The following is a 15,370-nucleotide window of genomic DNA, read 5'->3' on the forward strand; positions in this document are numbered from 1 at the left end:
GAGAGGGCTGGAGAGAGGGAGTGAGAGGGATAGAGCGAGGGATTGAGCTAGAAAGTGAGAGAGGGATGGAGAGAGTGTGAGAGGTAGAATGGTTCTCATCAGAACATGAGGTGGTCGGAGCTTGGCTCTAATGAAGTTGAAGTGAAGGCTGATTAATGTGGCTTTCATGTGTGTGTGGGTGTATGGCATGTGTCAGTATTAAAGTGGCTGCATGCACCTGTGTGTGTGTCAGTGTAAGTTCAAGAGCAAGTGCATGGCTGAGTGAATGTGTGCTTTGTAAGTGTGTGTGTGCATACGTGGGTGTCGGTGGGTGTAAACCACTATTTTTGTATATTATTAATGCATGTATACATGGATAGATAGATGTGTGTTTCTGTGGCTAGGTAAATGTGTAGGTGTGTGTGTGTGCGTGTGTGCGTGTGTGTGTGTGTGTGTGTGTCCTTCCCAGCATTCCCTGCTCTCTTTGTTCCCTCCTCTACTGAGTCCACTGTGAATGTCTTTGAACAGCGGAGACAAATGAGTCTGATGGTAATGCAAGATGAATTGGAATGTGTGTGAGAGAGAGAGAAAGAGAGGGAGAGGGAGGGAGAGAGAGAGAGAGTTTAATGTATGTCCCACACCTAAGTGTGGTTTGGGTGCTCATATTTTATATTTGTGTTTATATACAAGCTTGGCATGTGTATTAAGCAGCCATATTGATGTTCCTTTATATCCATAGTTGGTAATGTGTGTGTGTGTGTGTGTCTGTGTGTGTGTGTGTGTGTGTGTGTGTGTGTATGTGTGTGTGTGTAGTGTGTGCATATGCATGGTATGGGGTGTGTTGGGAATGTGTGTGTGTGTGTGTGTGTGTGTGTGTGTGTGTGTGTGTTTGTGTAAATGTGTTTGTGAATTTGTGTACATGGTGTGGGGTGTGTTCAGAATGTGTGTGCATGTGTGCGAGTGTGCGTGTGTGCGAGTGTGTGTGTGTGTGTGTGTACACTTGTGTATCTGTGTAGCCAGCAGCAGACTTTCTCTTGATCAACACAGATTGGTTTAAGATAATAAATACTTCCATCTATCAGTCAATCAATCAATAATCAATCGTGTGTTTGCATGTGTGCCCCAGTTTGCAATCCTTGCTTCAAAGTCATGAAAAGTTCCTCAAAACCCGAAAGACATATTATAAACAACTTTATTAAGCCTGGACTGGAAATCTAGGGATGACTTTGTACGTGTGTTTGTTTTTATCCTGGACAGGAAATTTGGGGATGACGTTGGTGTGTGTGAGTGAGTGCGCTTGCAGTGTATGTGTGTTTGTCTGTGTGTGCGTGTGTCTGTATCTGTGTGTTGCTGTGCGTGCATGTGTGGGTGTTTTTTGTAGCTTACCTATTAGTGGAAAGCTATACATTCACATTATGCTACAAGTCTCCATGAAAACGCGAGGAGGAGTAACGCGTTGGACGCGATCGCGGCCAGCCCCGCTGGCTCTCTAACATGAGAACCCCGAGCTGGACATTCTAATTAGCTGGCATGTAGAGAAGCACTGTTGGCCGGCAGTAAAACATCCCAGTTGTACCAGGCACCTCCAGCTCATAATTCACCCCAGAGAAGGTGAACCATATCGGGGGCAGCCAATCGCCTGAAGCCCTCAACAAGAGGGGGATTTCTGGGAAACCACCAGCTCCTGGAGGTTTCAGGCCTTGGCTGATTTAGTGTTGAGTGGTGCTTGTATGGCGCAGCACAGTCGGTCATTGCTCCCCTGGTCTTGATACCAGAACCACACGGACGCGTGCGGCCCGCGGCCCGCCCGAGCACTCATCGCCTCCTGCTTGAGGAGAGAGAGAGAGAGAGAGGCACACAGCAGGGAAGAGATGGAGATAGAGGTGGGGGCGGTGAGATGAATGAGGAGAGAGACTGAGAGAAGGAGCGTGCGTTGCTATTCATCATTTTTAGAGCTGTAGTTATCTTCCACCTGTAGTTTTCCTTCAGGATAAGACTTGGCTGAAGGCCCCGACTTAGAACCAATGTTTAAGGCACGGAGTCGGGGGGAGAGAGGGAGAAAGAGGACAATAAACGAAGAGATACAGAGTAATGGCCTGCTGCGTCTCGCTCTCCATTTCTCTCTCTGTCTCTCTCTCCCCCATCACCCCATCGCGCTCTCTGTCTCTCTGTCTAAATTATCCCTATTTTTAACCCCAAATTAATGTCGGATTCATGCAGTGCCCTAACATGCCACACACACACACAAACACACACACACACACACACACACACACACACACACACACACACACACACACACACACACACACACACACACACACACACACACACACACACACACACACGCACACACACACACAGGGACATCAGGCTGCCTGTGTCATGTTAGGGCTAACTCTGTAGTAGCATGCACAAAGGGCGGAATGGACTAATCACTTTGGCTGAGCCATGTCCGCTTCCATGGGAAAAGATGTACACACACACACACACACACACACACACACACACACACACACACACACACACATACAGGGAGACACAGAGGTGGGGACAAGGACATACAGTACACATAGCACACACATACATCTACATATCTACATGCATCTACATATGCACACACACACATACACACATAAACACACCTGCATGCACCCATACCCCCACACACACACACACACACACACACACACACACACACGTAGACACAGCATTAATGTATTCCTATCCTATTCAGCCCACAGAATCGTCAATTCAAAGAGATAGCTTCGTTACCAGATTTTCTCACAAAGAGTTCAGTGTGAATGGCTTCTGCGTAACGACACTTCTCATGGCCCTTGTCTGTCTGGACGGCGATGACGCACAAATGGGTATTTTGGGAGTTTTGTTACCTGAAAAAACAACAGTTAACTGCAAAGCAACAGTGAACATGCCACAACTTTGGCACCTCGGGAAGACATGTTAGGCGTAACCCAGAACTTAAGATGAGTGATGAACAAATATTTAATAAAGCATTTTCATTATTGAATGTCACGCATCACTATTTTAAGGAAGCATCCGATTTAAAACTAATGGCTGTTTCTTTCTCTCTTTGCTCTCCTCTATCCTCTCTCCATCCATCTCCATCTCGCTTTGTTTCTCCATCTCTCTCTCTCTCTCTCTCTCTCTCTCTCTCTCTCTCTCTCTCCCTCTATCCATCTATTGCTTTCCATCTATCTCTCTCTCACACAAACTCTCACAGCCATGATGTCTTTATGTCCTACATGGTGTGGGTGTGCTATTATGCAGCAAATACATAAAAACAATATTTAAAAATGGAGGGATATTTCATTATTCATCTATTCTTTCAGAACCCCGTCTCTATCTAGGCCAGTGTTGTCGGGCACGGGGCTGTACACAGAGGAAATGCTTTCAGGAGGAAAGAGAATTAGGGTTCTACTTCCTCACTGCTAATCTGAATATAAACGCTCCCTAGAGGTGCCATCATAGCAATGAATACTTCCTTACATTACTTGGTTACAGTGTGGTTGCCCTGGATCCAATGACATGAACTGGACTTCTAGGGCGTGCGATGTGTTTATTAGTGTGGTACTGGGGATGCAAGGCAAGCCCACTATTGTTATCCAATGTCTTGGTACACTGCCTTCTTCCCATCTGATATCTTTGGGAAATGTATTAGCGTTTCTTCCAGAAATGTTTTGGGGAATCGATTGCGATACAATTTCAGCTCCACCTATCATAGCACAAACTTAGAGGCTTGTTGTTAGAGAGTTGTTCTATCGGGTTTCTCATGCCGAGAGAGACGGATTATAGAGCACATCCTGGTCTCTGTTACTGTTTTGTGACAACAGCCCCATGACAACGTTGGATATGCAACAATTCCAACCTCCTGGGTATTTCACCGTTAATACGGTGGCTATCTTTAGTCTGGAGGCTGTAATTAGCCATAAAGTAGCAGCTTCACATTTCACTTACTGCCCAGAGTACATCTTTGATCCCCTCAGATGCTAGCTTCATTATGCTACGACCTTGGGGTTTCCCCTCCACTCATAATTGATCTACCACTGCAGACTAAAAGTAAAACCTCTCTCATTTTCCTTCCTCTGAGGAGTGTCTGCCGTGGCCCCTGTTTGACATCGACGTCGGTGACCGCGTGAATTTGTCTTTGTTAGTGTGATCGTCTTTGTAACGTGTGAATGAGTGATCGCACATGAGTGCTTTTTAACCGCTGGGAGTGGCTGCCTAATAATAATTATCAATGGGAACATCGCTCGCTGCGTTTTTGTAGCCGAGTTCCTTGCTTATTCTTTCGTGAGCACCTCACGTCTTTGCCGGACTGCGGTGTAATGTTTCTGGTGCATATGCTTAAACAAAGAGATGGTGGAATACGTTTGATACTTTGACTGATTAAACGGGCAGGTCATACATACACATACACCGTGCTCAACTCTAGCTCACACCAATGTAACAGTCCATGATGTCACTGCGCAGCGCAGTTGTTTGAATCATTACATGCGGTATGTTTTTTTTTTTTGCCCATAGTCAAATGTGCTGCCTTACAACATTATAGATTTAGGTGTAGGTGTTCTACGGTCACTTTGCGACAGCACGGCAGGCCGCTGCTATGCTGTTGTCTAGGCTTCAACTAAAAAGCATGTTAGATGTGCCCTGTGATCAGGCCCTGAGGCTTCTCTTTGAATGAGCCCCTCCTCGTATTTGTTGCTGTATTGTGAAACCCTTGATCTTCCAAGAAATGCGGTTTTTCTTTGTTATTTTCCATGACTGGACGGCGACTGATTTGTTGTTCCAGCAGAAATCGCTTCTTCTTCATGACCTAGAACCTAGATATAGACCGCATTAAATGGAAGTCATGACCAAAAACTGCATACTTTCAGTCAATGTCGAAAAAAAGTCAATGACAGCCTAACTGAACTCTATGAAAAACCATTGATAAATTAAATCAAAAATGGAACATTCTGGTCTATTGGATAGGAAGATGAAGAGGAATAAAAAGCACTAGCATAAAACGCTCACGTATCAAGTATATCCATTGTAGCTTCCCAGGAATGTTTACTCTATGGAGGCACAACATATACTGGAGCTCTTGACATTTTCTCATGGTCGTCCTAACAGTGAACAGAAACCACAAGAATTTCACTTGAACTATTTTATCAGCTGAGGGAAGATCAAATACCATCACCAGGGGTTGTGAGGATGGTTTCCTCTTCCTGTTTTAGCATCAGGGCTCGCCACAAACAGGAAGAAAACTATGACGGTGATTCACTCTTAGTATCTGGTCAAGATATAAGAAAGATATAAGTACATTTTCACCTTTTTAAGTTCATAAATTCAAACCAAGACAAGAGATATGAACTATCATCTTGAAGAATGATAGGCTTTATTTTTATTTTGTAGCTTTTATGTAAAAAATAGGACTTGTAAGAAAGCTTAACTCCTAAATTATGCAGAATTCACAAGACCTCTAATGAATGAAAAAGAGTCTGAATGTCCACTCTCTGCTTCCTACCGTCTGTCTGCCTGCCCTTGGGCCAGAGGTTAAACTCGGACTCTGGCCCCAGGGGAATAATATTGGAACAAGCCTGCGCGTGTTGGTCACTAATCACATGTGAAGTTGATTAGCTGCGTGGATGTGAAATGAGGGCGTTGGCTGATCGTTTGGCAGGCCTGTGTAAATAAAGGTTCAAATGAATTGACCTGCCTTAAGCAGGGAACAGAACGTGTGTGTGTGTGTGTGTGTGTGTGTGTGTAGGTGACCGTGACCCTGGCCCGGTCGTCTGATGATGATGAATAATCATAGGCACCGGAGGTCAAAGGTCAAGCTGTCCACGTGGGTCTGGCCCTGTCTGTGACACAAGCCAGACGTGTGTGTCTGTGTGTTTAACTATAATTTCCCCCCCTGAGTATGTTTCAGCCCAAGACAGAGAGAGAGAGACGGCGAGAGAGAGGAAGAGAGGGAACGAAGAAAGAGGAAAAGATGACGTTTGTGTTCCTCTAGTCTGGACCTTTGTGTCTTTGTGCGGTTGCTGTTTGTGTGTGTGTGTGTGTATGCGTGTGTGTGTGTGTTTGTGTGTGTGTGTGCCTGCGTGTGACTTTGGAAGAGAGATGCATTGTATGTCTGAAAGTTTGTGAGTCTGTTGATGTTGTAATAAGTGAGATAGTTATATGTGTGAGTGTGAGTGTGTTTGTGTGTGTGTGTATGTGTTTGAAAGCGTGCTTGTGTGCGAGTGCATCTGTACACGTGTGTGTGTGTATGTGTGTGTGTGTGTGTGTGTGTGTGTGTGTGTGTGTGTGTGTGCGTGCCCATCTGTGGAGGTCAGGAGTCGTTCCCAGCCTCCGAAGGCCTCCCTGGTTCTAATTGCAGCCTCTAATTGTTAAAGTGATAACCCCATTTCCACAGGAAATGTGCCCCGGTTTCCTTCTCTCTCCCGGTGGTGCAGCCATCAAAGTCCTCCCCCTGGGAACCTGGCAGCAGATAGCTGGAGTTCCCTCAGGCTGCACAGCCAAGTACTGTAGAGAGACAGACAAACAGACACACACAGATGGATAGACCAAGACAAGCATGCACAGGCAGACACACACACACAAACACAAACACACACACACACTCGCACACACGCACACACACACACACTCGCTCTCTCACACACACACTCACACACACACCCGCACACACTGACACACACACACACACACTCAAAAGGGCAAGCGCTATCACACTCACACTCTCACCCCCCCCCCCCCCCCCCCCCCCCCCACACACACACACACACACACACACACACACACACACACACACGCACACGTTGAGGACGATGCTTTAGGCTATGAAAGAATAATGAGACAGATAATTGTGGTGATTGTCTATCAGGAAGCCAGACTGTGTGTGTGTGTGTGTGTGTGTGTGTGTGTGTGTGTGTGTGTGTGTGTGTGTGTGTGTGTGTGTGTGTGTGTGATAGAACCACAGTGCTTAGATAACTCGAGATATTCAATAATGCAATGCAAGGACATTTATCGGATACGGCAGGTGTTTTAAATTCCATGAAGATTACATAAATGAATACGCAAGACATTTAATGCCAGGAACTGACGCCTACGAACTGCGATCGTATACTCCCATAATATTATAATCTCTCTGAATATCTATAGGTCCCTAAGCTGTAAGCAGGACCCACAAGACCTTGTGACCAGAAGGTTGCTCATTTAACTCCAGACGTACGACGTCAGCACTGGTTCTCATGTTGAAAGACGTGCTGTGGGTAAAGAGACTTGGAACAAGCCTCCTAAAAGTACGAGCATGAAAAAGTCATCAATCCCCTGAGCTAGGGAGCTGGTTACTGCGCTCTCAGATGAAGTGGCTCTTTGGATAGGGGCAGGTGCTTTTGTGTGTTGGCGTGTGTATGTGTATGTGTGCGTGTGTGTGTGCGTGTGTCTCTGCGGGTAATTCTGCATGAAATGAATGTGTAGGAGTTGAAACCACTTTGTTTCCCAAAAAAGACTTTCTGTCGAAAAATTTCCAGTCTTGGTGGCTGTGGTTGCAGCAGAAATGGGCTCATTTCTTTTGTAAGAAAATAAATAAAGATTCAACATGTCGAGTCGTTGAATAATGAATGACGTGTTGAAGCTTACTAGACACAAAATAAGATAAATACATAGAGTACCCCATTAAAATACAGCCGAGGCTCAAATGAGATAAGAATCGGATAAATCTTTACAAAAATTGCCGTCTTTACAGGCAGAGAACGAAAGAAATGCACAAGGTTTTAGGTAAGAGACTGCAAAAAAGCCTGCATGTTTTTTCTTGCTCAAAGTTTTGAATTCCAAGCGTGAGTCATGGCTTGTGAGACTTCCTCGGCGGCTGGGGAGGACAGCTCCGCAGTTCCGAGAGGCAGGCAGCCATCGTGCCGTGTCACGACAGAAGCGGGTCATGTGGGCTCCCTCGTTAGCCGAGAGCGTGGGCTGTGGAGGCCCCTATGTCCACACCCTGATCACGGCTCCTCTCACCCTGCTGAGAGACAGAGAGCCTGGGAGTAAAGGCTCAGTAATGGTTCCACGTCCACGCCACGCAATGACCACGCAGTCGCTTCAACGCAGTCGTGAACCTGTTTCGGTTCTGCATCGGGTTCACGTTAGCCGGCCAATCGCAGCCATTGCTGCAGCGTCGCCTCGACGCAAGGTTACACATTTTTGGGAGGCGCACGTCAGACCCTTGCGGTGGGTCCGCAAGGACGTAACGGGTCCGTAAACACGTCCGCGTCAACGTGGAACCATAACTAAGCCTTGAATCTTGGCAGGTTGTGTTTTGGCACTGCAACGTGTTCCCTTCATGACGAAAGAGAAGTGGGAGAAGTGGATGGAATGTGATTTCATCCTTCCGAGTGTGGATGGATGGTGGAAACGTGAGGTAACTTGTGGAATTGCCGTGTTATTCACTTTTTGGTTTATGACCTCTGTATCCCTAAGGTTATTTGGGTGTATTTGGGTGTAGCTATGAGTGTGCGTTTGTGTGTGGGTGTGTGTGTAGGGTTAATGTGTTTGTTAGAGAGAGTGTATGTTTCTTTGTGTGTGTGTGTGTGTTTGTGGTTGTGTATGTCTCTGTGTGTATCTGTGTGTGTGTATGTGTATGTGTATTAGTGAGTGTATGTTTGTGTGTGTGGGTGTGTGTGTATGTGTTTGTTAGAGAGAGTGCATGTTTGTATGTGTGTGTGTGTGTGTGTTTGTGGTTGTGTGTATGTCTGTGTGTATCTGTGTGTGTGTATGTGTATTAGTGAGTGTCTGTGTGTGTGTGTGTCTGTGTGTTCGTATGTGTGTGTGTGTGCAGGGGGGGGTCTGTGTGTGTATGTCTGTTAAAGAGAGAGAGTGTGTGTGTGTGTGTGTGTGTCTGAGAGAGTGTGAAAGTAGGTGTGTATGTGTGTGGTGCAGGAAGAATGTTCTTAGCTGTGTCACAAGCCACACATTTTCTTTAATCGTATCGTCGAGGTCCATCAGAACTCCCATGACCAGCAGCAGACTGCAATCTAATCTATCTTCAACACGCATACACAGGCACACACACACACACACACGTACAAACACACAGACACACACACACACACACACATGCACAAACACACAGACACACACACACGCACACATGCACAAACACACAGACACACACACACACATGCACAAATACACAGGCACACAGACGCCAACACACACACACACACACACACACACACACACACAGGCATGAACACCCAACTTTCGATAGCAATCAAAAACAGCATGTTAGCAATTATACCGTTTGGATAAAGTCAAATTACAGTTTTGTAACTATGCCTCTCTCTCATTATCCAGCTCCCTTTCTGGCCGCACGCTTAAGTCTTCACTTGTTTCTCTTTAATTGGCAGTGACAGGGGTCAGAGGTCAATTGACTGGAGTCAGAGGTCGTGACCCCTTGTTGAACCCAGCGTCAGCCTCAATCTGATAGGCATCGCTGCACTCGGCACCTCAGCGACTCTGTGTGCGGGGGGGGCGAGAGAGTGGGAGAGATTCGGGGGAGGGGGGGAGGGGAGAGAAAAAGACAATGGGGGAGAGATTTAATCAAAGACATTTGTAATCTCTATCAAGTGGTACGCTCACACCTTACTTTAAACTCCGATCCTACATTCTCAACCAGGTAATAGCGTGATAACAGCCCGTCAGTGCACGTTGTAACACAGCCCCTCAGAGGTTGGCAGCTCACCACTCAGAACCAAAGAAACTCTGTTGGAAGGGCAAACTCTGTCCCATCACCTACACCAGACCTCTCGGGGCAGCACCTGGCCACCACAATGTTTCTTTCTGACGGGGAACCCCTGAGCTCCTGATCCACTAAAGCACTGCCTGTGGAAGTGACCCACTAAGACAAGCTGGCTATGTGCTGCCCCAGGCCCTGCCCTGAATCAATGACCTGTGTGTGTGTGTGTGTGTGTGTGTGTGTGTGTGTGTGTGTGTGTGTGTGTGTGTGTGTGTGTGTGTGTGTGTGTGTGTGTGTGTGTGTGTGTCTCTGCCTGAGAGCACGCTTATGTGTGTGAATGTGTGTATGTGTGTGACTGTGAGTGTGTGTGTGTGTGCTCTAGCGAAGTGAAATGGGGGTATCCGGATACCCTCGTTAACTTAATTGCTAAAACGTCTTGGACGAGTTTCTCTAATCATTCACAACTCTGATCACCGCAGCACTCAGATCGCAGTGTGTGTGTATGTGTGTGACTTTAAGCATGTGTGTGTTCTTGTTTGTGTGCCTTAGTGTGACAGTGTGTGTGTGTGTGTGTGTGTGTGTGTGTGTGTGTGTGTGTGTGTGTGTGTTTGTGTTCAGTGGAAATGGGGCACAGCCAAGGCACCCCTCCACTCTCCAAAATGATGTCGGCGTGGTTGCGGTTGCCAAGGCAACTGCCCCAAGAGAATGGGTGGGGTGGCTGCAGCTGGTGTTTCGAGAGAGAGAGAGAGGGAGAGAGAGAGAGAGAGAGAGAGAGAGAGAGAGAGAGAGAGAGAGAGCACATGTGTGTGTATGTGCAATCTGAGTGGAATGTGTTTTTGCCACAAACAGGGACATACAGGGGGTCATTGTGCTGCATTCAGTGTGGCATACATTGATCAATTTTCATTAAATATGGAGTGTGTATGTATGTGTGTGTGTGTGTGTCTGTGTGTGTGTGTGTGTGTGTGTGTGTGTGTGTGTGTGCGTGTGCGTGTGTGTGTGTGAAAGACCAGAGGGTCAGATTTGTGAACAATGATAAAGGAGAGAGAGACAGAGGGAGAGAGGGAGAGAGATAGAAGTAGATGGGGGAGATTCGAGAAGATTATCCAGCATAATCTAATGATGGACTCAATCTAAGACATATGCCACTGCCACTGTGCGTGCGTGCTTGTGTGTCCATACATGTGTCAATGCACATGCTGGACAAGGCCACTTTCAGCTATGCCTTTAGCATAGATTTGATAGTCATCTGTGCAGATGATATAAGGCTGATGTAATGAACCCTTCCGGCGACACAGGGGATCTGTGTTTGCTGGTAATGTGAGCCAGCCTCTAGCACACATGTTGGATTCAGACGAGGTCCCTCGGCTGGAGCGGGAGCATTGCATTCCACGTCACCGTCCATCATGAGCATATCTGAGGGAGACCTGGTCTATCATCACTGCAGTTTGGCTCCCTTCTGTTTTGAGTAAAGCTCAATGTGGACCGTCTCAAGGGCCATGGGCTGTATTACGCTGGCACACCCGACCGCACGGACACGCAGGCGTACGCTGGTACACACACACACACACACACACACACACACACACACACACACGTTCTTCTTCTGTCACAGTCCGTCGGTCAGTGTTTCCTTAACTTTCTTTTCTCCTTCCAGTTTTTGGGGAATTTTACCACACACATCTTTCTCCAGCACGCACACACAAACACAGACTTCACAGACACACACACACACACACACACACACACTCACACATACATCCTGCATCATGGAACTCTCTCTCTCTCTCACTCTCTCTCTCTCTCTCTCTCTCTCTCTCTCCCCCTCTCCACCTTGCTATGTTTTACATTGCCGCTCCCTCACAAGAGAAGAAGTGTTTATAAAATGCAAAGGGGGAGGCAGCTCGTCCCTTGACCAAACTGCATATGAATCTAATCAACTGTTGAGCAACACAAACAATTATGTACCATTTAGCGGCTGTTCCCATGCAGCTGCAGCTTCCTATTCCGCCACCGCCCCGTTTAGATTAATGAAGCATCTGTCTGCCTCCGACTACTTGGCACACACACGAACACGGACACACACACACAGCGAACGCATGCAGACATTCACGGACACGGGCGCCGTGCACACATACACACACGCAAGCAATTTAAGGGGAAAGCAATTTGGCTACCCATCAAATATGTCCCTTGTGTGTGTGTGTGTGTGTGTGTGTGTGTGTGTGTGTGTGTGTGTGTGTGTGTGTGTGACTGGGTGGGGGGTGGGTCGGGGGTCTGGGGGGGTTTGTGTGAGCGACTGGAACTTCGTTCTTTTTCCATCAATTGTGAGTTTTCTCTCTTCTCTCTCTCTGACTTCCTCTATAGGTCTCTCTCCTCCGTTTAGAACTCTCTATCTAACTTGCTCTATCGCTACATATACATTGCTTAACTTAAATACACCCATCAATCAATCTGTCTGTTTTCTCTTTTTCTACCTTTTTGATGTAATTTATTATTACACGTTTTGGTTATATGTTAACATTGGATTACCATCGACCAATTCAACCAACTGAAATGAATGAAATGTTAAGCGGGTGCTCATAATAAAACGTAATCAATAAAACAAGCAATCAATCAAACAACGGAAAAAGATGTGAAATACGTCACCCTTGCTGACTCACTACACCTCTCCCAAGCTTTAACCCTACCTCTCTCTGTCTCTCTCTCTCCCTCGCTCTATCATCAGCCCCCCGATCCTCCTGTCCTATGTGCTTCTGTCTAATGGTCTCATCCCACCTCCGTCTCCTCTCACTCCATGGTCCCATCTCTGATCCTTTCCTCCCTTCTCTTATGCGCCATCACTCCTTCCTCTCTAGGTAGCTCTCTCTCTCTCTCCCCCTTCCTTAATCTCTCTCTCTCTCTCTATCGCTCTCTCTCAATATCACTCTCTCTCTCTCTCTCTCTCTCTCTCCATCCCTTTCTCCCTTTTTTGCATTAATACTACACCCTCTTTTGTCTCTCTTATTGCCTAATCCATCACAAACACACACACACCCACACACAAAGGCCCCTCTCTGCTCCTTATCTTATCTCGTGCCGTCGGTCTCTTGTCTGTAGTCGCTCCAGCTCATTTCCATGTATTAAACCCCTCTCGCTCCCCTTCCCGTCTCCCGCCGCCACGCAGAGATGGTATCTCCCAGGGCCGACCCCGCGACCTGCTGGGTCCACACGTAGACGGCAGACAGAGGCGTAAGGGGAGAGGAGCGCCGTACACCTCCCTCATCTTCCCCTCTCTCTCTTTATTCACGGCGCCCACCAGAAGTGATTCACTTCACAGCACACATCTGGTTTGATGTGCACCGTGGTCGACCGAGCTATCGTGTGGCTGGGGAGAGAGAGGGAGGGGGGGGGGGGGGGGGGGGGGGGGGGGGCGGGGGAGACAATGAGAAACACACCCACATGCAGACACACATACACACACACACGTCCATACTTATGCAGACGCACATAAGCACACATTCACACTCATGCATACACACACGCACGCGAGCATGCACGCACAGACACACACACACACACGCATACACACACGCACAGAGATACATACAGATATACAAACCCTCCCATAGTAATACACTTATGAACACACATGCATACATACATAGAAATAGAGACACATAATTGAAATATACAATCATGGCTTTGCTGTAGGAAATGCATGTTTACTATAACGACATTGACAAACTACTAATTAGACTATCAGCAGCTACAGATCGCAGAGTCCTCACTCCTCCTCACTGTTAACCGTAACCATGGAAACCGCAATCATAGATGTCATTATTCTTGATTTATCCATTGCTGCCTATAGCGCTACGCACACACACGCACAGAATCACACACAGATTCATGTACAGTATTAGACACACGCATACAATGATCCACACATTGTTTGTTCCAAAGTCAAGATTGGAAATAACCACACGGTTGATTACTGATTTGTGAGTGTAATCACATACACACGCACCCACATATGCACACAAACATACACACACAAAACCAGACATACACAACCAGACACACACACACACACACACTAACAGACACACACAGTCACAGTTTATTGCCCCAACATCACACCATTTCAACATTGCACTGTACCGCTAATGGGGCCGTAGTGTCTAGTGTGATTCTCTAATTGCCTTGTTTTGTTAGCTCTCATTTGGCCCAAACATTTATTTCACCTCTTCTTTTTCCCCCTGAAAACCTGCTCGTTAGCATTCGTCCTGAATATCAAAATACATGTTTAACGAGGGAGCGTGTGGAGATGGAACGATATTGGTCTCCTTAATGATTGCAAGGGTTTTCGCTAGTGTTGTCTGTGTGTTGTGTGTATCGCGATAAACACAGAAAGGCAAACTAATGACTTCAGCATTTGTGAATCAATCTACCTTGCTCTAGTTAGGGTGTCATCCGTTATCCTGTAACCTAGTTGAATCCCCCAGGGAGACATTTCCCGCAACACAACTGATGCAACACCTGCTTAAAATCCCTGGTTTCTTCCAATTTCCTAAACCTCTTCACAATCCTCTCGCCCATTAGGGAAACTGTCTCAAACATTACTTATAACGTTTAGATATTTTCTTTATAAACAATTTCAATACTAAGTGGTGCTTTATTGGTTTCTGCTGGGTAATTATTTTATCCAGCTGCTCATATCTTAAAAACAGTTGGAATTAAAGTAAACATCTATAAATATTATATATATAAAAAAAATATATTACAAAAATCTTATCTGGCCATGATCGACGGTGGAGCCTCTCCTCTATGAGCATACGTAATTATTATTCAATAATATTTCCTTCTCCCTCTTCCTCCCCCATTTCAGAGCTGATCCAAAATGGCCGCCTGCTGACCCTTCCCCTGGTGGCGGGAGACCTGTCCATGCTGCTCCCTGACGAGGACGGCCGGCGTCTCTTCGTGGCTCTGAAGGACAACCTGCTGTCCACCAGCCTGGATGACATCACACAGAACCCTCGCAAGGTGACACACACCGACTCACACACTCACTAGGGTGGGGCGGTTTCTGGGTTATACGGTACGGTACGGTATGCGAGTCAAACCGGTTTAATGTTATGCAAATTGACCGTACCAGCATTTGTCTTTATGAGACCTTCGGGCCAATCGGAGCGTAGCCTGTTGTTTACAGCAACAGCTAGTGTTGAAGCTACACATAACTTGTATTGCATTAGAAATATGTAAAATATATAGTGTATCACAATAATATTATTTTTGTTTTCCCGCTGTTTCCATAACTTCGTCCTGAGTTCCTAGGAGGTTCCGAAAGAGCGAGTGCAATAAAACGAGTGAAAAAAAACGAGTGCAAAGGCAATTTAATGGTGAGATTGCAATCTTGATCTGCGTGAGTTCCGCTTTGAGAACCCGGACTGGGCTGTTAGCGAATGGAATTGGTTAGTGTGTGGTGTGCTTTGTTCGTTAAATCGTTGCCTTTCACACACTTAACGACCAAAACAGTTTCATTTATCTTCATCTATCGTTAGGTGTGCGGTCTCTCAAATCTTCTAAATTTGAAAACCCATTTAGTGCGTGCCAGATACTCACAACTCATTATGTACCACTAGTCCGCAGCTGCGTCGCGGACACACTGCACAA

The 15,370-nt window shown here is 46.4% G+C and overlaps 1 protein-coding gene across 2 annotated transcripts in view; it reads left to right on the forward strand.

Annotated features, from left to right (window-relative positions):
* sema3h (sema domain, immunoglobulin domain (Ig), short basic domain, secreted, (semaphorin) 3H) overlaps positions 1–15,370 on the forward strand; it is a 46,304-nt gene that overhangs the window by 3,868 nt on the left and 27,066 nt on the right. For both annotated transcript variants that reach the window (XM_079740941.1, XM_079740942.1), the window contains exon 2: positions 14,586–14,740. In XM_079740941.1, coding sequence (XP_079597067.1) covers positions 14,586–14,740 — 155 coding nt within the window. The remainder of the gene's footprint in view (positions 1–14,585; positions 14,741–15,370) is intronic.

Source organism: Pollachius pollachius, assembly GCF_949987615.1.
Source record: "Pollachius pollachius genome assembly, chromosome: 8".
Classification (NCBI taxonomy): Eukaryota; Metazoa; Chordata; class Actinopteri; order Gadiformes; family Gadidae; genus Pollachius; species Pollachius pollachius.